At 41.2% G+C, this 24273-nt stretch overlaps 1 protein-coding gene across 10 annotated transcripts in view; it reads left to right on the forward strand.

Moving 5' to 3' along the window:
* FGFR2 (fibroblast growth factor receptor 2) overlaps positions 1–24273 on the forward strand; it is a 123426-nt gene that overhangs the window by 17579 nt on the left and 81574 nt on the right. For 6 of the 10 annotated variants that reach the window (XM_029080810.2, XM_029080812.2, XM_029080811.2 and 3 more), the window contains exons 3-4: positions 12798–13064; positions 13519–13593. The exons of 3 other annotated variants lie outside the window; for them this stretch is intronic. In XM_029080810.2, the coding sequence (XP_028936643.1) occupies positions 12798–13064; positions 13519–13593 (342 nt within the window). Of the gene's footprint in view, positions 1–12797; positions 13065–13518; positions 13594–19523; positions 19530–24273 lie in introns of those variants that run through there. One more of the 10 variants, XM_039914297.1, reaches the window with a different exon arrangement.

A 24273-nucleotide genomic window follows, 5' to 3' on the forward strand; every position in this document is an offset into this window, starting at 1 on the left:
CTTCCTTCACTCTACTGATCAAATCTCTGCTGCTTGAATGTCAGTGACATAGAGGTAAGATTGATGAGCTCTAAATCATGATAATCACTATCATTCATCTGAGTTTCAGAAATCAAATACCAGCAACTTCTGCACTTGCTCTGACAAGTTTGAAAGCAAAAGCTGTCCTTGAGGGATAGTAGTAATAATAATATTTACTGAGGACATACTGGGTACAATACATTTGGGAAAGTACAGCAGAAGCACAAGACAGCTTCCCTGAGCACAATAAGCTTACACTCTAACAGAGGAGGCAGACATAAAACTATTAATTGACTGAATAACTGATAATACCTCATTTGCAAATGTTGAGAAAGGGCAAAAACGAATTTGCATGTGCTAGGAATAGAAGTGTAATAGAAGCTACAATAGTTTTGAAAAATAAAACTGGAGAATTTTTCTCCCATCATCCATCCATCCATCCGCCCGTCCATCCATACTTCCATCCATCCATCCATCCATCCATCCATCCATCCATCCATCCATCCATCCATTTGTTCATTCATTCATGTATTCCTTATTCATTTTGAGTGACTACTTTGAGCCTAACACGACGAAGAGCTCATAAAAGTGAGAGTCAATTTGTGTCCTTGAGGATCTGACAGTTGAATAGACATCCAGCTAAGCTAGGAGGAGCACATCAGCCTTTTATTGAAATGCATCTTACCTTCATACCAAGAAGAATATGAACAATTTCACATGGAGACCTCCTCTCATGGGCTTAAATTAAATGATAAGAAAGCAACTGAAACTTTAACTCACCAGTTTTGTTTTGTTTTGTTTTTCTAATGGTAATTTTTAAGCACTGCTATGTGCGAGGTACTATCCTAAGTGCTAGGGTAAATCCAAAGTAAAGTTATGACCACTAACTAAGAACACATATCAAGATAATGAAGGAAAATATGGACATTTCGATCACTTGGGTGAGGGAAAATATCACCACTGCTTTGTAAAAGTGATATATACTAGATCCTGATTTATCTGTTCTAATTACGTTTCTGATATGCCAACATCCCCAGATTAATTAAGAAGCAGCATTGCCTGGGCACCTGGGCTTGGGAGTCAGAGGACCTGGCTTCTAATTTTGGTTCTTCCACGTCTGCTATGTGACTTTGAGCAAATCACTTAACTTCTGTGGCTCAGTTATCTCATCTGTAAAATGGGGATTCAATACCTGTTCCCCTTCCTACTTAGAGAGCCCTGTGTGGGACAGGAACTGTGTCTGACCTGATTATCCTGTATTACCCCAGGATTTAAAACAGTGCTTGACACACAGTAAGCATTTAAAAAATACCACAGTTATTAATATTATTATTATTACTACAACTAATAATAATAATGATTTCTATTGAGTACCTATAACTGGTAATCATTTTCTTCAGGAGTCTAATCAGTATTACTTCATTCCATTTGAAAACTTAATTGAATCTGTTACATATATAACACAGTCTTGCCCAATTTGCTTTCTGAATGGGCAGGTGGAGTGATGGATGATTGGAAATAATCTTGTTCATTCATTCAATCATATTTCTTAAGGGCTTACTGTGTGCAGAGCACTGTACTATACATTTGCAAATTTACAATACAGTAATAAAGAGAGACATTCCCTACCCACAACAATCCCTGCCCAGAGCGTTCTGTAGAAAGATGATCAGGGCAGTGGAGTGAAGTATGGACTGGAGTGGGGAGAAGCAGGAGACTGGGAGGTCAGCAAGGAGGCTGATGCAGTCATCTAGGCGGGATAGGGTGAGTGATTGTATTAACGTGGTAGTAATTAATTCTGGCAAAGCTACTGTGCACCCTCAGTCCAAGATACATGCATACATACGTATGTACATACATACGTGTACATACTAATAAAGAACGTATGTGACTGAGAGGCAGCAGCAACAATTACAACATGAAGAAATGTTAAAAGAAGTCATTTCAAATTGTTCCTCAGCTTATTGAAATCCTACTTCCTCCGAATAATCTTCTTTAAAAAACTCTGAAGTTTAATAAAATATCACTGGGCCATGAGATTAAAAGAAGTACCAACTTCCTCTGATGTTACTGGCATGGATTTTTTTCCTGAGGGAGGATCTTTGCTTGGGAATGACGAAGCCCACAGTGTAAAATGGGGTGGACATGGTGCTGTATACAAAACTCCTCATTGTACACCGGAGTAAAGTTGAAACAAGGCAATTTAATATAACTTGTCATGCAAGTTTCTACTTCCTGGCCAGAACATAATCTAATGGCCTGTGTCTTGTTGAAATGTTTCCTAACAAAGAGTTTAGTTTGGAAGTTCTTACTCCAGCAAAGCTGTCAATAATTAGAGATTCTGAACTAACTGAACTGGAATAATTCTGATGTCACCTGAGTTTATGAGACATTTTGCTGATGTGAAGTTGTGGAATGTGGCCCAAATGTCTGTGGTGGTCTTCAACACGGGGGACATTTTCAATTTGATTAAATGCTTTGGAAGAACACCATTGCTCCCTTTTATGCTCAGCATCAGCCTCAGAAGGGAATGGGGCTATGATATTTATGAGGAATTTTTGTAGAAAAATTCCAGTTTTGACATCGAAGTTATGAAACCATTGATTGAGTAAATACAGTAATTAGAAATCTTCCATTTTCTTAAAGGTTCATTCTCTTGCAGCAATGCTCAGATGAAGCAGAGGGAGAGGGGTTTGTACCAGAAGTAGCTTGAATTAGTGGAAAGAGCACGGGCTTGGGAGTTAGAGGTCGTGGGTTCTAATCCTGGTTCCGCCACTTGTCAACTGTGTGACATTGGATAAGACACTTAACTTCTCTGTGCCTCAGTTACCTCATCTGAAAAAAAGGGGATAAAGAATGTAAGCCCCACGTGGGACAACCTGATTACCTTGTATCTACCCCAGTGCTTAGCACATAGTAGGAGCTTAACAAATACCAGTATTATTATTATTATTACTACCACCAAGTCTAGTGAAGCATAATCATTTTCCATAAATTTTGTTCAGGGTGTGTCTACATCAGTCTTTCAAAGGATTAATGACCATATGCTATTGAAAATTATACATACGTTGGTTGGGTCTCAGAGTAGAATATTTTTGTAGGAGCCTCTGGTAGAGAAGCAGTGTGGCTCAATGGAAAGAGCCCGGGCTTGGGAGTCAGAGGTCATGGGTTCTAATCCTGGCTTCACCACTTGTCAGCTGTGTGACTTTGGGCAAGTCACTTCACTTCTCTGAACCTCAGTTACCTCATCTGTAAAATGGGAATCAGGACTGTGAGCCCCACGTGGGACAACCTGATCACCTTGTATCTCCCAGCGCTTAGAACAGTGCTTTGCACACAGTAAGCGCTTAACAAATGCCATCATTAGTATTATTATGCTGTCAAGTCGTCTCCGACCCATAGTGACTCTGTGGACACATCTCTTCCAGAGCACCCCACCTCCATTTGCAATTGTTCTGGTAGTGTATCCATAGAGTTTTCTTGGTAAAAATATGGAAGTGGTTTACCGCTGCCTTCTTCCGTGCAGTAAACTTTAGTCTACACCCTTGACTCTCTCCCATGCAGCGGCTGCCGGCACATGTGAGTTTTGACTTGTAGCAGATTGCCTTCCATTGGCTAGCCTCTGCTTGACTCTCCCTCCCATACCCGAAAGTGGTGGAATAGTGGAAAATCTCCAGGTATGATCTTGAGAAGCATTGTACATTCCATTGCACTGAAATGCAGTGAATTTTTAGTGATCCAGTGACTGATATGGAGATTATCCATGCCTCTGGATTCTTCAACTACTTGATCCCCTCCAATTTGTTATTTTATTGCTCATTAGCACTTTTTCCAGAGGGTGGGGATGAAAAGATGACCAGTACTGACAGGAGTCCAATTCTTCCACTCATGGTGGGTACTCAGCACACAACTTGGACTCCACTGGTGAAAATTTGGTTGGGCAAGAGGTTGGAATACTGGCTGAAATGAAATTTGATTTTGAAATTTTGAAATTCATAATTTGAAATGAAATTTGGAGAAGCTGCATGTTGTAGTGGATAGAGTATGAGTCTGGGAGCCAGAGACTCATTCATTCATTCAGTTGCATTTATTGAGTGCTTACTATGTGCTGAACACTGTATTAAGTGATTGGGAAAGTACAATACAACAATATGCAGACATATTCCCTGCCCACAATGAGCTTAAAGTCTAGAGGGGGGAGACAGACATCAATAAAATAAATTATAGATATGTACATAAGTGCTGTGGGTTTGGGAGGGGAGAAGAACAAAGGGTGCAAGTCAGAGTGATGCAGTAGGGAGAGGGAGAAGAGGAAAGGGGAGGGCCTAGTCTGGGAAGGCCTCTTGGAGGAGATGTGCCTTCAATAGGGCTTTGAAGGTGGGGAGAGTAATTCTCTGTCAGATTTGAGGAGCTAGGGCGTTCCAGACCAGAAGCAGGACGTGGGTCACGTATTGGCGGCGAGTCAGGCGAGTGAGAAGGTTAGCACTAGAGGAGTGATGTGTGCCAGCTGGGATTTAGAAGGGGTTAAGTAGGACGGGGCAAGGTGGTAGAGTGCTTTAAAGCCAATGGTGAGGAATTTTTATTTGAGGTGGAGGTGGATGAGCAACCACTGGAGTTTTTTGAGCAGCAGGGTGACATGTCCTCGGTGTTTTTGTAGAAAATTGATCTGGGCAGTTTAGTGAAGTATAGACTGGAGTGGGGAGAGGCAGGAGGTTGGGAGGTCAGGAGGGAGGCTGATGCAGTAATCCAGGTGAGATAGGATGAGTGAGATATAGCACTTTGGATGGAGAGGGAAGGGTGGATTTTAGCGATGTTGCGAAAGTTGGACTGACAGGATTTAGTGATATATTGAATATGTGGGTTGAGTGAGAGAGAGGAGGCAAGGATAACACCAAGGTTATGGGCTTGGGAGATAGGAAGGTTGGTGGTGCCATCTACCACTCAAGAGATGGGAAAGTTAGGGGGAGGACAGGGTTTGAGTGGGAAGATCCTAACCCCACCTCCATCACTTGCCTGCCCTGTGACTTTGGGCAAAGCATTTAACCTCTCTGTACCTCAGCTTTCTTATCTATAAAGTGGGGAAATAATACCAATTCTCCCTCTTACTTCGTTTAGAAGCCCCATATGGGACAGGGACTGTGTGTGATCTGATCATATTGTACTATCCCCAGTGCTTAGTACAGTGGTTTACACATAGTAAGCACTTAGCACATACAATTATTATTATTGATTTTGTTGATTCATACTTCTTGGGTCCCCGTGAACACAAGTCACTGGGTGTTGACTGAATTTCCAAATTCTTATTAGGATTTTTCTTCCGTAGTCAAGACGGTGAGATTGTTATGAGAAAAAAGCAGAAGAGATCCTACCACAGTTACATGGAATAAGAACAAGATCTAGGTATCCTCAAATGCAAGGAACAGATGGCAAATGTTTGTGGCCCTGGTGTCACTAATATTTTTATTATCAAGTGCCATAGAGTCATTTCCAATTCATAGCAACTCTATGGATATATTTTCTCCAGAAGGCCCTGTCTTCTGTCATAATCCTTAATTTTTCTAATGGTTTTCCCATGATCATTGTTATGGTCTCTATCCATCTAGCTGATGGTCTACCTCTTCCACATTTTTCTGGACTTTTCCTAGCATTAGTGTCTTCTTCAGAGAATTAGTCCTCCTGATTATGTGTCCTAAATATGCTAATCTAAGTCAAGTCATTTGGCCTTCCAAAGACCACTTTGGTTTAATTTGCTCCAAAATCCATTTGTTTGTTTCTCGGACAGTCTGTGGTATTCGTTAAAGCCTTCTCCAACACCAACATCACATTTCAAAAGAATTTATCCTCTTTCTACCCTGTTTTTTCACTATCCAGTGTTCCGATCCATACACTGTCAGTGGAAGCACCTTAAAATTGACAGTTTGTATTTTTGTGGCAGTTGCGACATCAACACGTTTCATGACTTTTTCCAGGCTCTTCGTAACAAGTCTTCCTAACATTAATCTTCAGCATATTTCTTGACTACTAGTTCCTTTGTTATTGATTATCGATCCCAGGAGAGAAAAATCATCACTAGCCCAGTAGGCTTTCTCTCTATGAATCTCACTCTTATGTTGCTGTCACTGGTTAATAAAAAATACCTTTTCCTCAAAGTGTGGTTTGCTCTTAGCTCTCTCTCCCTGTGGATATGCTCATTTGGTGACGAGGATGTCTGTCTTTCTTCATCACCTATTAGCCAAGGCAACGTGGTGCATCATGGTGCAAACACGTGCATGTCTTGGAGAAAAATCTCAATCTGCATGTTTGAGCCTCAGTCCTGAGATTTCAGGATGGAGCGCTTGCAAAGAGGAAATTGTCTTATCTTCTCCTGAGGGTTACCTCCCCGCACCACCTCCCCCTGCTCCCATCTGCCCTTTCCCCAACTCCCAGGCAGCTGTGGAAAGAGGGACTAAAGATGGGGCCAGAAAGCCTAAACTGGCAAATAGCAAACAAACCCATATCCTCACACCACAATTCCTGATGCAGCTCAGAGAACCGCCAGTTGTATGGAACTTAAACACGTTTCTCATATCCCAAAATGTGACTGCCACAGCTGTGTATGTCATCTGGAATGTAGTTTTGTCCTGGACATATATGGTTCAAAAACCGAGGTTTCTACTCAAAACTATCTCCCCAAACATCCAATGCCACAGTAAAGGGGGAGTGCTATGACTTTTCATGTATTTGAGACCTGAAGGAAGCAACTCTGGCTTTTGGCAATTAATAGAATTAACAGCTAACAATGATGACCTCAGTGCCTTTCATCGGTTTAGAGCTTCAAAGCACTTAGAAAAGATTTCTGAATAACATTGCTTACAAAAAGGAACTTTGATCCATTTTAGGATGTTGCATAAATGCAGTTTGTAAAGCACTCATGGATTCTGAAGAAAAAACAACTTGATGGGTAATCCTACACTGTGATTACTGCATTTTTATAGTAGAGATAATTACAGTTAAAAATTCTCACCACACAACATTATAAGGGATAAAGGGAACAAAGCCAAATTGTACATCACTGTAAGTTTTGAAGTTCTTACAGTGCCCCGTTTGATTTATAAGGCTGCATAGTGATTCCTACTAACTATCTGACAACTCATATAAATGGAGTGGCATTGAATAAAATTCAGCCCAGAAAAATAACCAGAAAGGCAGAGTGAGAAATCCAGGACATCTTATATTTCTGTTTCACTGGAGAGTTTGTAGCTTCTCTTAGAACATTATAACTGGTTGCTAGGTGGTCACTTTCCACTCAGGCAGTTTTTAAATAATAAGAATGTTGTCAAACAACTCCCTTTTCTCTCCCCTTCCCTCCCCCACCCCATACACACATATGTAGCACACTCAGAATATCTTGGATTAAGAAAACTTTGGACTAGCGTTTGACACCCCTCACAATTGGTAAAGGAAAAAAAATCAGAGAAAATTATACTTTATGTGTAGCTGTTGTGCTTCACACTCTTAATTCTGAAACCTAGTCCCTATAACCAAATACAATTTTAGCCATGCATTTGAGATGTGTAAAAATGCCACCCTGAGAAAAATACTGGAAAGAAGTTGGTTTTGGAGTCTAATGTAGTTCTCTAATGGGCAGAAAGTTTTAACAGTCGAAATATGAAGTCCATTCTCCATGAAACGATTGGAAAGGACAATACTTTGCTTTCCCATCTGTTCTCTGTTTGCATTTTGGGCACAATTTCAAAAACCACACTGGAAAAGTTTATAGGCAAACATTATAAAAAGTGACAGTCTTAAGTGCTGCTGTAGTCTAGTTTGGCAACATAAAGTGTTACCTGAAATAGCTTACTATTTCCAAATGCTCTTTAGCTTTTTCAACAGTCTCAAGGCATCTTCTTGATAATACGACATTGATGAAAAAATCAGCTCCTTTTCAGTTTCTTTGACATTGCTTTTGAAGCTAGGTTTAAAAGTGAATTTGGGGATTTGATCTGTGGACTGAGCGTAATTTATTGCATAACAAATATAACGAGAAAAGATAAATACTACAGGACAAGAAAAAGCGTGCCCTAACTGCAGGGATTTACCCCCTGGTAATTTATATGTAAGAAAGAATTCATTTTTGTTATTCGATCACATTGTTATTACGAAGAAGGTTAAAACTCTCAATGTGAAGTATGGTTGTTTTCAAATTGAAACAAAACAAATCATCGAAGATCTCTGGGAGATCTGTGAAAGCATCCGTGATTTAATTACCGACCGAACCAATTGCTTCATCGGTTAGAGAGCAGGTAAGCCAGTTGTTGTAAAGACATACTTATTCTTTGGCCACTTTAGTTCTTGTTATTTCTTGGGTCCTAGTTTTTCTTTCTATGATACAATATATGTGAAATCACTGGGAGGCTTTTGAAATAACCTAGTAGAACATCTGTCCTATGGATCAACCAAGCCTTATGGATTGGCTAGGCAAAATGAGCTAAAAAGTTGTCAGCTGTAGTGTTCTGTTGGTGGTTTTTCTGAAGAGTGCCACCTTAGAAAGATTTAAAGTTTACCACCACGGCAGACTACCTAATAATAGTTACAAATAATAATTGTAGTACATGGGCCTAGCACGGTACTAAGCGTTGAAGTAGATACAATGCAGTCCATCCTCCACATCCTTGACTCCTCTTTCTGGTTCAACCCTCACATTCAAGGCATCACTAAATTCTGTCAGGTCTACCTTCACAACACTGCTAAAATCCTCCCCTTCCTCACCATCCAGACTGTTTCCACATTAATGCTAGCACTTATCCTATCCCTCCTTGATTATTGTATCAGCCCCCTTGCTGACCTCCCTGCCTCCAGTCTCTCCTCACAACAGTCCATTCTCCATTCTGCTGCCCAGTTCATTTTCCTTCAGAAACGTTTGGACCATGCTGCTCTACTCCTCAAGAAACTCCAATGCTTGCCCATCCATCTCCCCATCAAAAAAAACTCCTCACCATTAGCTTTAAAGTACTTAATCACCTTGCCCCCTCCTGCCTCACCTCTCTACTCTGCTACTACAACAATCTAATACTCACCTTTCCACTGTACCTCAATCTTGTCTATCTCTCCACTGACCTCTCAGCCAAATCCTACCTCTGTCCTGGAATGCCTGTCCTCCTCCTCCTATCAGACAGATATTTGCTCTCCCCCACTTCTAACCTTATTGAAGGCACATCTCCAAGGATCCTCCCCTGACTAAACCCTCATCTCCCCTTCTCCCACTCCCTTATGCATCACCCTGACTTGCTCTCTTCATTCATCCTCCCTCCCATCTCCAGAGCACATTTGTATATATCTGTATATATCTGTAATTTACTTATTCATTTATTTAGCTATTTACCTATTTATGTTTATAATTATTTATATTATGTCTGCCTCCCCTTCTAGTCTATGAGCTCACTGTGGGCAGGGAATGTGTCTGTGGATGTATCGTATTCTCCCAAGCACTTAGTACAGTGCTTTGCACACAGTAAGTGCTCAATAAATGATTGAGTGAACGAATGAATGAATGAAAAGCCCTACCTTCCAAGCTACTATTTCAGAACAGAGCTAGTTCTGCTGCATTGTGTCCCATCTAGATCTTCTTTTGCTCATCAGTCCAACATTGGGTTTTCCATCTGGTGCATAGTGGACTGCCCAGTTAGAGATACCAGTGTAACAGTAGATCAATCAGTGATATTTATTGAGTTCTTACTGTGTGCAAAACACTGTACTAAAAGCTTGGGAAAGTACAACAGCGTTGGTAGACATGATCCCTGCCCACAAGGAGCTTGCAGTCTAAAATTGTACCAAACGATGGGGATGGAGGTGCTGGTGCCAGGTTAGGGCCAGGTCCGGGATTGGTGGGAGAGACTGGCCAAGATGGATATTGATGGAAAGGAATATGAGGTTTGGTATGACTTGGCTGTGCTGCTTCCCTCTCTCGAACCCTCTGGCTGAGCGGGCAGAGATACACCCATGGAGATTAATACTCTTCCTGATTCCACTGTTGTTTTTCAGGGAAAGGGGCAGGATGGATTTTGATTGATCTGAAGCTCCTAACACTCCACCCTTATCCTTGCTGAATCCTTTTTATCTTTCTGGTGTAAGAGAAAGCGGGCAGCTCACTCCTTATGCTTAAGTGATTATTTGCCTTTATTGGTTTAATGTTTCCCTAATAATGAGCCAGGCCTGTGGCTATTAGAGAAAAGTTTTATCACCGCTCTAGATCAATTTCAGATACTGAGCTTGGTTCCATCATAGATTCTAGACGAAGATGTAAAGAACCAAACCCAATTGCTTATAGACCAGATTAGTTGTGTTTTATGATGGCACTTAGTCCATCTCAGCACTAGGTATAGCAGTTTTTGCTTACTGATGCTTCTGGTTCCCATTACTTTCCTAGTTCTCCAAATAATCCAGTTCCCAGTTTACTGCTGCATGTGGCCACAGAAAAAAGGCCCAGTGGGTGGTGGAAATGGTGGGGGAAACAAAGTTCTAAAATCCCATTCCTCCCAAGTGTGCCAGTATTAATAATTATGGTATTTAAGTGTTTACTATGTTCCAGGCACTGTATTAAGCTCTGGGATAGACACGAGTAAATCGGGTTGGACGCAGTCCCTATAATAATAATGTTGGCATTTGTTAAGCGCTTACTATGTGTTGAGCACTGTTTTGAGCACTGAGGTTCACAGTCTCAATCCCCATTTTACAGATGAGGTAACCGAGGCACAGAGAAGTGAAGTGACTTGACCAAGGTCACACAGCAGACAAGTGGTGGAGCTGGGATTAGAATCCATGACCTTCTGACACCCAGGCCCATCCACTACACCATGGTGCTTCTCAGTATGGTAATACTGTCAGAGTTACAGAAAAAGGTGTCTGTTACCATCATTACTTGGGTCACACTTTTGGGAAAGGCATGGTCACTGGTACTCATAGCTATCTGATTTGGGTTGTAGTTTGCTTGTATGCCTTAGAATTCTAGAAGTTGGATTAAAGAACAGGGAATATATGGCAGGAAGATAGTATCTGGAAAAGAGAGTTAGGCAGCTAGAAAGTTAAAGAAGAAGTCACGTAAAGAATGAGAGGACAGGTAACTTGGATGAAGTGAGATGAAAACGATCTTGAAAACAGCCTCTCCATCTTTTTCCTATACGTGTCTGGCATCATGGAAACCTAAATTAGATAACGTGGGTTCTGATCCCAGCTCTGCCACTTGTCAGCTGTGTGACTTTGGGAAAGTCACTTAACATTTCTGCACCTCAGTTACCTCATCTGTAAATTGAAGATTAAGACTGTGAGCCCTATGTGGTAAATGGACTATGTGTAGCCCGATTAACTTGTATCTACCTCAGTGCATAATACAGTGTCTGGCACGTAGTAAGCTCTTCATAAATACCATAATAAAAATATTATACTCATGAAATGTGTGAGCCCAGATGTGTTGGAATTTGGTTGAATCTTTGATTTGGACTTTTTCATTTAGTGATGTTAGTAAAGCAATCGCTCTGTATCCTTTGTCCCTACACAACCAGTATCTGAGCTGGAATTATTTGCTTTCTGTTTTGGGATGCGTGTTAGAGTACGCTCACAGTAAAAGCTGTGTAGAAGCAATTAAAGTTTATTTATGGGAGGGACCATTTCTTCTCTAGGTTTTCCTTCTTGCTAGGCCAACTGCTCCCAACTTCTGTTTGCTCACTTTGTGAACTCATTTTTGAGCATTCAGAGGTGTAGTCCCAGAATTTTACTTCTCCATCCTGAAAAATAAAATCCCCTGATCACCAACTCCTCCTTCCCCTCTCCCCATAACCTTCCTGTTGTTCTCATCCTGGGTGGGAGAAGAGAGGATGCCTCCTGGCCCATTCTGGGTTCTCATGCCACTGAAGTTTCATCTCTCTGTCCTATTGCCAGGGCATGCCAACCACTTCGGAATATCATTCAGGGAAAGGCCCCGGGCTCTTTCCATCGGGCTTAGAAATGATCTGCACCCTGGGAGTCAGGTGTGGGAACTGGGGCCAAAAGAGCAGGTGGGGAAAAAGGGGAGGGCTGAGAGTCCAACCGTCAGAATTGGCTTGGGGAGGTCACAACCTCTGTGAGTGACCCAGGTATGTATCTGCCATTGGCTCTCACTGCTAGTTCAGAGATTCCCTATGGGTCAACTGCCATTCAGTATGAGAATGATACTGGGTGTTCATGAGAGAATAGACATATTTTGAATGTTCTCCAAATACCAAAGATCTGTGTGGGAAATGTGTTTGATGGGAGGACAAGAAAATATAAAGCGATGAAAACACCATTAAAAGAGACAGTAAATATAAATGATGGACTTGGTTTTAACAGAATGGATAGATAGTACATCAGTCAACTGCAGATCTGGAGGTGAAGATGAAGGGAAATTTGAAGTTTGTAACATCCGACCAATAAAGCTCTTATTTTTTCTGTTGTTATGCATTTCCCCTGTGGCCTTTTGATTAAAATCAAGCTATTTGAGTCTCCTTATTGATCAACGATAAGGTACAGACCTGAGGATTAGTTCTTGCTTTTCTGGGATCTTTCTTATGGTTTATATTTCAAATGTTAAATCTATATACCTTATCAACCTGTTTCTCATGGTGATTTTTGCGTTGCTGTGGGACTCTGACTATTGGTGGGGGCTGGAATATAATAATAACAATTCTTTGGATAAACTGGGCCTCCATTGACTTTTGTTGGAAATTCTCTCCCCTCCTTCCTTCCTCTTTCTATTTTCTTCTTTTCTCCCTCCTCCTTTGCAGAACCACCAACCAAATACCAAATCTCCCAGCCTGATGTGTACACAGCCCTCCCTGGAGATTCCCTTGAGTTGCGCTGCCTGTTGAAAGATGCCATCATGATCAGTTGGACTAAGGATGGGGTCCAGTTGGGCCCCAACAATAGGACAGTGCTTATTGGGGAATATTTGCAGATTAAAGGTGCCACCTCTAGAGATTCAGGCCTCTATGCTTGTTCTGCTGCTAGGACTGTAGACAGTGAAACCTTATACTTCATGGTCAATATTACAGGTGAGTAGCTGATCCTGGATCCTGATTGTTTTCTCTGTGCAATTGTAATTTCCATGTAAGAGAGACAGATTAAACCATCTCAGTTAATGAGAAGCCCTAGCTCACCAGTGTTTGAAACCTTTCATTTAGTGTCAGAAATCTGAGCTCAGTTGATTATTATATAATTAGTAAGCATACCATGACCTTTGCAGAGTATTGGAAAGTGAAAATCCAGTTTTTATACATGCTTTATAAATGTCTAAGTTTTATAAAGCAATAATGTTAATTAATATTCCTGATCAGACTACAAGGCCCCTTGTACGATGTCCATTTTAAAAGGCAGAATTGTGTGAACGGAATGGTTTTTTTTTCCCTGCCGCACATTTGGACACCTTGAGTTGATCTAAAACTTATAATAAAATTATAAGATATTTGCCTAGAAACTAGACTTGAATTATCTTTCTTTTGAAAACAGATGCGATTTCATCGGGCGATGATGAAGATGACAGTGATGGCTCTGAGGATTTTGTCAATGATAACAATAATATGAGTAAGTAACAACAAACCATTGAGGATGCCTGGAGAAATCCAGCTAGAAAATAATTATTTTAACCTTTCTTAATGCCAACTTCTTGGCAGTTAGAGCCTGCAATGCCCTATACAACAGTAACCTTTCCCGAGTACTTCTGTTGTTCTTGACTTTCAAATATAAAAATAAACTTTTCTGCCTATACTTCTACATCTTTGTCCTTTCTTTCTACATGAGTAGCCACTTCTTAAAGTAACTCCGTTCTTCTCCTGCACTTGTTATGTAGTTTGAAGTCTTCCTTTCTCTAGGGTTATTGAAAGAAATATGGAGATGACGGGTTTAAAGATGAGTGAACTCTATCCCAAACTAACTTTATGCTTACATGGTTGATTTAAATAAAATCTAGAGAAATTTAGAGGATTTTTAGAATTTTCTTCTAGCTGTCTATTAAAAAAAAAATCGTTTAAATGGGCCAATTTCCAGAATGGACCAAGGTGAAATTCACATAAATGGTTTCATTTTGTCAACACGAGGAGTTTTCCAACAGAGGCAGATTTCTGTATTAATCCTTGAGTTTCATTTAGGTAGAGTTAACAATTGAGAAGGATCTAAAGCTTATTGTGAACGTTGGTATTTTGATAGGTGAACTGTACATTCACTGGGATGTATTAATATTATTACAGTAGTTAACAATCATGTTGCATTCGTCCTCTGGGGAGTATGCTTGTAATTAGCTCTAACGTGGCTTTTAATGGATGGCTGAAATGTGCTCTCTGATGATCAAGTACTGGTTATTAAGAACTGATTGTTTAACTGTACTAGTGAGATGCTGATGTATATAACTGCTCCTGTTTTTTGCCGGGGAAACATTAGATGCTCTTTAAAATGATATACATTCTTAGCAGACTGTTCAGGCCATCTGTTAGTGTGATTAGCACAGCCTGAATCACAGGTGCAGCCTGAAGCAGTTGAGATTAAGCAGCTCTATGCTACAATGGCTGAATAATGTGGTGGCAAGGATGATTAGCAAGATTGGATAAGCGACGTTGCCATTTGTGGAGCCTTACGTAACAAATTCAGTGACCTCTGATAGAGCAAAAACAGAAAATTGTCACATCAGAAACATGTGTTTGGAAATACCTATGGATTGTGGCCTGCTAATGAAATCGTTCAATGATGCTCAAATAACTCTGCTTTGACAATGATAGAAATCATTTTTAGGTGCTCCATGGAACTTTTTGTTGATGAGAGTTGCTATGACAATATCGATCTTCCATTATAAGAGGGCTGTCTGATGTCGGGAATGTGATTGGCCACCTTGTGGAATTTGGTTTTAAACTTCATGTGATCAGCATCGTCCTCCTCAAAATCCGTTAGGGAAATATAGCTTTGAAAATGACAATCTGCTCGGAAACTGGTGCTTTCCGATTACGGCAGTTGAGCGTCTCACTTTCTCGGATGGGTGTGGCCACTGGCAGTCTTTGAAGATACCAAACGTAGAGATTCATGCTATGTTAGATAGACGGTGTAACGTGATGTCATCCCAGGCCATGTTGTGGAGGTTCACTGCTTTCTCCTTTAACATTTCTTGGAGAGGGGAAGATCCCTGAACCTCCATCCCCCCAATTGCTCAAAGGACTTTAAGTACCCCTCTCTGATCTGTATGAACTCTGCTGCTTGGCTAAATCATGGACCTTGGGGGCAGTAATCACAGTGGAGGGAGAGTCAGCCTTGAAAATAAAATAAAATAAACATATGAAAAGGTACCTGGCAGTATTTGGTGCCAGACACAGGCCTGCCCAGTCCCACCCAATTGAACTAACTGAAGCAGCATGGCCTAATGGATAGAGCCTGGGTCTGAGGGTCAGAAGGACCTGGATTCTAATCCCCACTGGGCCACTTGTCTGCTGTATGACTTTCGCCAAGTCACCTCACTTCTCGGCCTCAGTTACCTCTACTGTAAAAGGAGGATTGACTTTGAGCCCCATGTGGGACATGGACTGTGTTCAACCTAATTATCTTGTATCTACCGCAGTGCTTAGTACAGTGCCTGGTACTTAGTAAGCGCTTACCACATGCCATAAAAAAGAAAAAAGAAACTGTATTACTATGAGAAACAAAAAACTAGGTGGAAACCGCTCCCTCATGTTAGCTGGAAACAAGAGTTCTTGTCCCGGCTCTGCCTGAAGTGGGTTAATGTGGGCAAAACCCAAACAAGCATAGGACTATTTGCTGTGTCCCTGCCTGGCTACTAGCCCGATGTACTCCATAAGTCAGGGGAAACACACTTGATAGGGCCCAGGGATTGCAAAAAGTGCCGTGAAAGCCAGTATCTCTAACATCAACTCCTCTGCATAGTTTATCAGTTCTGAAGTTGAAGGACCAAGGCTCAACTGAGGGGGGGACTCTTTCACCAGAAAACATAATAATCATCGATTACTTAGATTTTGGAAGATTTTTGATGTATTCCCAAAGTGAAATATTGGGCAGGATTTTATCCTTCTAGTCCTTAGATCAGAACAGTTTTTCCTTGGGTTTAGTAAATCTGATGATTTTTTCTATAGAAAGAGTAAAATTATTTTGTAAACAAGTAAGATTTTTCAGAGATTTATGTGATAATATCTTTTAGTAGAATGCTCTGTTCTTCAACCTCATTAAATTGATGGTGTCCCCCTCCTTGGGGTCTCAAATAGGAGAAGGGCAGAACTCAGTATATTCAGAGTCAAGAACGTGAACTTACTGTGGACAGGAACCATGACTGCCAACTCTGCTGTGTGGTACTCTACCAAGCGCTAAGTACAGTGTTTTGCACACAGGAAGTGCTCTATAAATACCACTGATGATCATGGACCTCCTAGAGCAAGGGAGACTTGTGGGCCCTTGGAAGGAGAAGGAATCTTCTTCACCCCCTGTAGCTTCTTTCTGTTCATGTCCTCTAGTTAAGGAGTCTTTTCCTTTGGATCGTATTGCTAGCGTGCGGTTCACACTCTTTCCATATGACAACCAGCTTAGTGTTTTAGAAACATAGGTCAAGGATATTTCGAAAAACATTTGGGCTCTTGGCACGGGATGGGAATTGTTTGCTTTTCGTTAGGGTTTCAATTACAGATGTGCAGGGCATACCTTAAGTCATTTTCTAGCAGTACAAAACCAGTGACCTCACATCGGAGTCCAACTCAAGATTTACCAGGCTGCACAACCTTGTGATGTCATTGTCAATACAGCTGCCAGGAAATTACCTATTCCACACATGCCCTCAGTTAAGCGGATTTTTTTTTTTCAGTCTCCTGAAATGGTCCACTCTAAAGGTCTTGCGTGTTGGATTCAGGCCGTAGACCATAGTCTACTTGCAGAGACACTTTTCTCTCTTGTCATAAAGTTGAAAGAGTGTTTATCCATCAGCAGTGAGTGGGTATTCACACTTAGTCCATGAGGTTCTGCACTGATTATGTCATACTTGTCCCAACCCTTAGCACAGCTTTAGTACCTAGCAAGTTCTTAATAAATACATTAACTAACTAGGAGGGATTTTTATTGTTCCCAGTTTCTAGTGAAACAATGAGTGGTTCCCAGTTGCTCCGGGCTCAGTTCCCCTTCAGGATGTGAGGGATAGAACTACGGAAGTAATTCCGCCTCTGCCACTTGTCTGCTGTGTGGCCTTGGGCAAGTCACTTCACTTCTTTGTACCTCAGTTACCTCACCTTTAAAATGGGGACTAAGACTGTGAGCTCTGTGTGGGACAGGAACTGTGTCCACCCTGATTTCCTTGTATTTGCCCCAGTGCTTAGTACAGTGCCTGGCACATAGTAAGCACTTAACAAATACCATAATTATTATTAATTATTATTAGTAGTTCACTGCTTATGAGAAGCAGCATGGCCTAACAGAAAGCACACGGGCCTGGGAGTCAGACTGTAAGCTCGTTGCCGGCCAGACACATGCCTGCCAATTCTGTTCTATTGTTCGATTGTATTGTCTGGACTCCAAGCTGGTTATGGGCATATGGGAAGCCATCTGCTAATTTTGTTGGACTGTACTCTCCCAAGTGCTCGGCACACAGTAAGCACTCAATAAAGACAATTGGTGATGATGATTGATGATGTTTCAATCCCCGCCTCTATCCCTTGTTTAATGTGTGATCTTGGGCAAGTCATTTTACGTCTCTGTCTCAGTTTCTTTATCTGTAAAATGGGATCCAATACTTAGTCTCTCTCCTACTTAGACTGCGAGCCCCTGTAGTACAGTTACTGCATCCGACCTAATTACCTTATACCTACCCCACCACTTTTACTTATTTTATTTTGTTTCTTTAAAAAGGATATTTGTAAAGGGCTTACTTTGTGCCAGGCACTGTTCTAAGTGCTGGGATAGATACAAGATAATCAGGTGGAACACAGTCCATGTCCCACGTGGGGCTCAGTCATTTTTCCCATTTTACAGATAAAGGAATTGAGTCACAGAGAAGTTAAATGACCTGCCCAAGCTCTCACAGCAGACACGTGGCAGAGTCGGCTTTAGAACCCAGAGTCTCCAGCTCGCAGGCCCGTGCTCTTTCCACTAGGCCACTTTGCTTCTTGGTGCTTAGAACAGTGCTTGACACATAGTAAATACTTAACAAATATAATAGTAATAATATTATTACCCCAGAGGATTGTGGAAAACATGATAGAACGACCATTCTATCGTTGACTTTGCTGTGAGGGAAAGAGAAATAAGTTAATTAGTTCATACTCAATTCACTGTTGGATCCCACTACAAGACCTCCAATTTGCTTTGAGGTATGCACACCTGGTTTGGGAAAGTGATAAAGTAGACCCAGAAACTAGACCAGGGTTCCAGGTTGATTTCACTATGGGTGTATCATTGATCAGCCAGCCTGTATTTAATGGCAATATGCAACCGACAGAGCAGATAGAATTAGAACTCGGCAGAAAAATATGAAGACATTATGTTCCTCGTATTAGGTAAATTCCACCACCGTAAATACAGGAATAAAATCAAGTGGCAAGTGGTAGGTAACGTTCTGACTACTTGACTAAAATGATCATTAATTGAAATCCTCATTAAGATTAAATTCTGCTGTCAATCCCAGAACACACTGATACTGTTACAGTGGACACACTGCAGTGTTTCTCCTTTTAGATGCCTTTAAATGAGTGGCATTGAAGATTACCTGTAGCTTTCTCCTTTCAAAGACAATCACACCCTAAAAGGAATTGGCCTACAATTGCCTAACTTCAGTTTCATATGATTTGCCCAAGTGCTTGATCTGCTCACACTAATACTCCATCATAAACCAAGTGGTTAAAAATCGATTTAAAAAGCCATCAGCCTACTGGGCATCTGAATCTGTCCTGCTATTATGTGGCAGAACCATAAATATTGGAAACTAGGGGAATTCATTGTCACTAGTGGCCCACTAATATTAGTGCCTCAAAGAACCACAACTAGAAAAAGAGTCTATGCGTGTATGTGTATGTGAAACACTCAATAATGGAATTTCCTTTCAACGGTTACTGTGGTCTGTAGGGTTATTGTGACCACTAAGCAGCTTGGCACAGTGGATTAGAGCATGGGCCTGGAAGTCAGAAGATCATGGGTTCTAGTCCCGGCTTCTCTGCTTGTCTGCTCTGACCTTGAGCAAGTTACTTTGCTTCTCTGGGCCTCTGTGACCTCCTCCATAAAATGAGACTGTGAGCCCCACGTGGCACAGGGACTGTGTCCGACCCGATTTGCTTGTGTCCATCCCAGCGTGTAGTACAGTGTCTGGAACATAGCAAGCACTTATAAAATGCCATTATTATTAGGGGTATTATTATATAAAGGTCATTGACAGCTTGTATGGGTGATGTAGACTTAATCTTTTTTGTTCAATCAATGGTATTTATTGTGTCAAACACTGTTCCTGGTATACTTAGAATACTAGTACTGGTACTTAGATTGTTACAATAATATGAGTAGACATGATTCCTCCTCTCCAGAAGTTTACAGTCCAGCCTGGGGGAAGGGCATTCAAATAAATAACATAGGGGAGAGTAATTGAGTAAAGATAATGGTTATGGGGGTTCTGAGTATTTAAGTGTGAAGGTGGTGTGAAGTTGCTGATCTAGCAGTGCTGATCTCCCCACTAGATTGTGCTTGGCACATAGTGAGTGCTTAACAAATAACATCATTTTTTATCAATGAGGGCAGGAATGGAATCTACCAACTCTGTTGTATTAAACGTGTGATATTTGGTAGGGAGAATTAGCTGCTCATCTGGGAAGGCCTCATGGAGGAGATGTGATTTCAGAAGGACTTTGAAGATGAGGAAAGTTGTGATGTGTTGGTTGTAGAGGGGAGGGTGTTCCAGTCCGGAGGTAGGGTGATGGAAGGACCAGTCGCGTGCTTGGCCATGGCATCTGTCAAGTTGCGTCAACTGCAGCGTGAGTTTCCCTTAGCGCGGGCCATGTTGAAGGTGCAATTCCCGCAAACCAAGAGATCCAAGTTTATCAGAGTATGCAACGGTGTCCTTATGCCTCCTGATGACAGCGCACTGAGGAAAAAGTGGCTCCTTGTGTCTTATTGACTCATTTTAATTTGTCATAATTGAGATTTAGTATGATTTTAGTAGTCTGCTGATTTGAAATACCTTGTCACTTCAGGAGGTGTTTGTGAATCGGCATACTTTGGACACAAGGGTGACTTTTGACCTTTTTTTAACCCGTTCCTGCAAGATCCACTGAGCATATTTTCCATCAGATTTAACTATTTAAAGTTGATTGTCTGGGAAGTCACCTTTTGTGGAAAGCTCATTTTAATGTAAAATTTTAAAAGTCATATTATGTATGTGCCAAGCACTTTGTGGAAAAGTCATTTTAATGGAGGTCTTTATTATGTGTCAAGCACTGGAATAGATACGAGATGATCAGATAGAGTCTAAGTCCCATATCTTTTTTCAAGAAAATTGTTTAAAGGATAAGGTTCATAATATTAATATTCATTTCTGACTCTGACATTTCCTTACTGAACATTTTACATTTCATTAGTTCTTGGTTGCTTGCTCATTTCCCTAACACTGCACATTTTCTCTGTTTCTAGAGCTCGTTAATGTTTTAAAACTACATTCGTGGTGGTTGCACTCCTGATAAATTGTATTCAGGAAAACTCGTTTGAGAAAATCTACATCTTGACTGTTCCTCTGCACAAGCGGACAGCCGCATCTTCTCCCATCACATTGTGTTCTATCCAAAAATGTGTGAATTGTTGGAAGATTGTTCCCTAATTCCCCAACAGCAGCCTTTCCAACACACATTGTAAAAACATCTGTTATGGGAGAACCAAGTGTGATTGCTTCTTTGTACACAAAATCACTTCTTATATGTAACACTGTTCTGCGGGCTTTCTTTTGAAACAATCTTTTTAGGTAGGATTTAATTAAAGAATCAATCTGCCCTGCATCTAGCTGTATTTTAATTTTGTAGGGGTCACAGCACTTTTCTGAGAGCAGAGCAGCTATAAATATTTGAAGAATGCAAGAGTTTGTAGTGGATGGTTTGTAGTGAAGGCTACTAATAAAGGAAATGAAACAGAGTTGATCTTAAATACTGTTATTTTTCTGTACCTGCTTTAAGCACTGAAAATTCCATACTTCATTTCAGGAAGAAAGCATTGTAAAATAATTCAATGTTTCCTTCCCTTTGGTATCTTGGGTATTTTTTTAATGGTGAAGTTGATAGCTGAAGGAAATCCTGGATGTGAAAAACCAGAGCTGTTTTGCAGAATTAACACTTTCCAGGGTTTACATAGCGGGCCTAGTTGGTGAATATCGAGTGAACTAACCAGAGCGATGCAGGGAAGGAAAGCCTGTTAATCATCCCCCTGTGAATTGTGAACTCTAAATTCAAAGCTACTAAGTAGAGTTCAAATATCCCGATTCAGGCTGCAGGTCATCATTCCTCGACATTAAGCTGTTTCCATTTCCTCTATCATATTGATGCTTTGTCTTAGTACTATAGAAGGAATCTAAATTTTCACCCATGGAAGCTACACATATTCAGCATATTGGCAGCTGTTATTTGTCGTGAGTAGATTTCATGGGTGCAGTTAATATGATGCTCGGCATTTCACCTGAAGGAGGTGGCTAATTGCCAGGCATGCCAATGGAAGTCCCCACCTTCAGTCACAAGACCATTCCAGTTGCCAGCACCCAGGAATACTTTCCCATCGCCATCTCAAAGGCTGGAGCTGCAAACATGTGCTATCTGTTTGATCTATCCAGTGTAGTGACTAGATACAGTGAGAGGAAAACACGACCTCAGGTTTAGTTTATAAATGCATTTCCTTTCCTGCCTAGGTCCATTCCTCAGAATATTTTGGCATACTCCTTAGAACTTCTTTAGTTAACTTTAAACACTCTTAAATAACCCAAAGGGACAGATGTATAGGAATTGAAACTGTTGGCAGGGATTGTGTCTGTTTAACGTTAATGTTGGTATTTGTTAAACGCTTACTATGTGCCGTGCACTGTTCTAAACGCTGGGGTAGACACAGGGGAATCAGGTTGTCCCACGTGGGGCTCACAGTCTTAATCCCCATTTTACAGATGAGGTAACTGAGGCACCGAGAAGTTAAGTGACTTGCCCAAAGTCACACAGCTGACAAATAGCTGAGCCGGGATTCAAACCCATGACCTCTGACTCCAAAGCCTGTGCTCTTTCCACTGAGCCACGCTGCTTCTCTATTGTTATATTGTACTCTCCCAAGCTCTTAGCACAGTGTACTGCACACAGCATTCAATAAATATGATTGACTGGCTGACTGGGCAGTTGCACTTTAAATATCTGGGTAATTTAGACCAATAAAGACAACTAGACTCATTCCTAGAGAAAGAGCGTGGCTTAGTGGAAAGAGCATGGGCTTGGGAGTCAGAGCACGTGGGTCTGCCACTTGTCTGCTGAGTGACCTTGGGCAAGCTGCTTCAATTCTCTGAGCCTCAGTTACCTCATCTGTAAAATGGAGATTAAGATTATGAGCCCCACAGGGGACAACCTATTTACCTTGTGTCTACCCTAGCATTTAGAACAGTGCTTGGCACATAGCACTTAACAAATAGCATAATAATAATAATTATTATTCTTTGAATGGGTTGCATGCACCCATTGCGATAGTTTCCTCTCAGCGGGTTCTCTTCTCAACCCTCTGCGATCCAGCTTTTGACCTCTTTATGCCACCAAGACATAAAGGTGGTCAATGTTGGCCTTATAACCATGTCCAGAGGGTTATGCTCCATCTTGATATGCTCCATCTTGAGTCTCCTAGATTTTTTTGCTGCTTTGGATGCTGTGGACCACTCCCTCCTTCTCAACACTCTCAGGACTTAGGGTTGCTGACACAGTGCTAACCTGCCTCTCTGTTAATAAATAATAGTGAATAATTATGGTCTGCACCGAACACTGTACTGGGGTAGATACAGTAGAAGCACATCAGGCACAGTCTTTGTCCCACATGGGACTCAGAGTCTAAAGGTGATGGAGAACAGGTATTTTTATCTTCATTTTACAGATGAGGAAATGGACACACAGAATATTGAGTGATTTACCCAATGTCACACAGTCTGTAAACTCCCTCTCTAGACTGTAAACTCATAGTGGGCAGGAAAGGGTGTCTACCAACTCCATTATATTTACTCCCCCAAGCACTTCTTACAGTGCTCTTCCCCCAGTAGGTGCTCAGTAAATGGCACATATTCTAAAGTGGGTTCTCCCTCTTGCCTTCAAGAACCCAGATTAGAATTCATTTCCCCAGTTTGCTACCTTCATCACTCCCATGGCAACCTTCCAGTTTTACCTCACCTCACTCTTGACTCTCCAGCCTCTACTTGCTTGGAACTTCCTCTCTCCCACATTAGACAGACAACAGGTCTCCCCACATTTAAATGCTTTCCCAAATCCTACCTCCTCTGATGCATTTTTCAAATGATTTCCCAGCACCTTGAACCATATCAGCCCTTCAGCTGACTCTAGCACTTATCTATACACTCCTTAGCATTCGCATAGGTCCACTTTATGTATCTATTTTTAACCTCTCTTGTTATAAATAGCTTTATGTTTGCATCATCCATTAGAGTGCAGGCTCCTTAAGGGCAGAAAAGTGATCACATTGGGCACTTCCCCTCTAGACTGTAAGCTCGTTGTGGGCAGGGAATATGTTTGTTCTATTATGAATTTGCACTCTTCCAAATGCTTAGAACAGTGGTCTGCACACAGTAAATGCTCAATAAATACGTTTGATTGACTGACTAGTATGGTGTACCTCACCAAATGGCTGCTCAATAAATGCTCTTCCTTCTCCTCTTTCAATCAATCCATCAATCATATTTACTGAGCATTTACTGTATGCAAAGCACTGTATTAAGCTTTTGGGAGAGTACAATACAACAGAGTTGGTAGATACATTTCCTGTTCACAGTGAGTTTACAGTCCAGAGGAGGAGACAGATATTAATATAAACAAATAAATAAGGGATATATGTAAGTTTTAAGGGGTTGAGGGAGGGGTGAATAAAGGTGGCAAATATAAATGCAAGGGTAATGCAGAAGAGAGTGGGAAAATAGGACATGAGAGCTTAATCAGGGAAGGCCTCTTGGAGGAGCTGGGCTTTTAATAAGGCCTCTTAATAAGGCTCTTTGTCTTCCTTCCCCTTCTCCTCCACCCCTGCTCC

Source organism: Ornithorhynchus anatinus, chromosome 16, assembly GCF_004115215.2.
Source record: "Ornithorhynchus anatinus isolate Pmale09 chromosome 16, mOrnAna1.pri.v4, whole genome shotgun sequence".
Lineage (NCBI taxonomy): Eukaryota > Metazoa > Chordata > Mammalia > Monotremata > Ornithorhynchidae > Ornithorhynchus > Ornithorhynchus anatinus.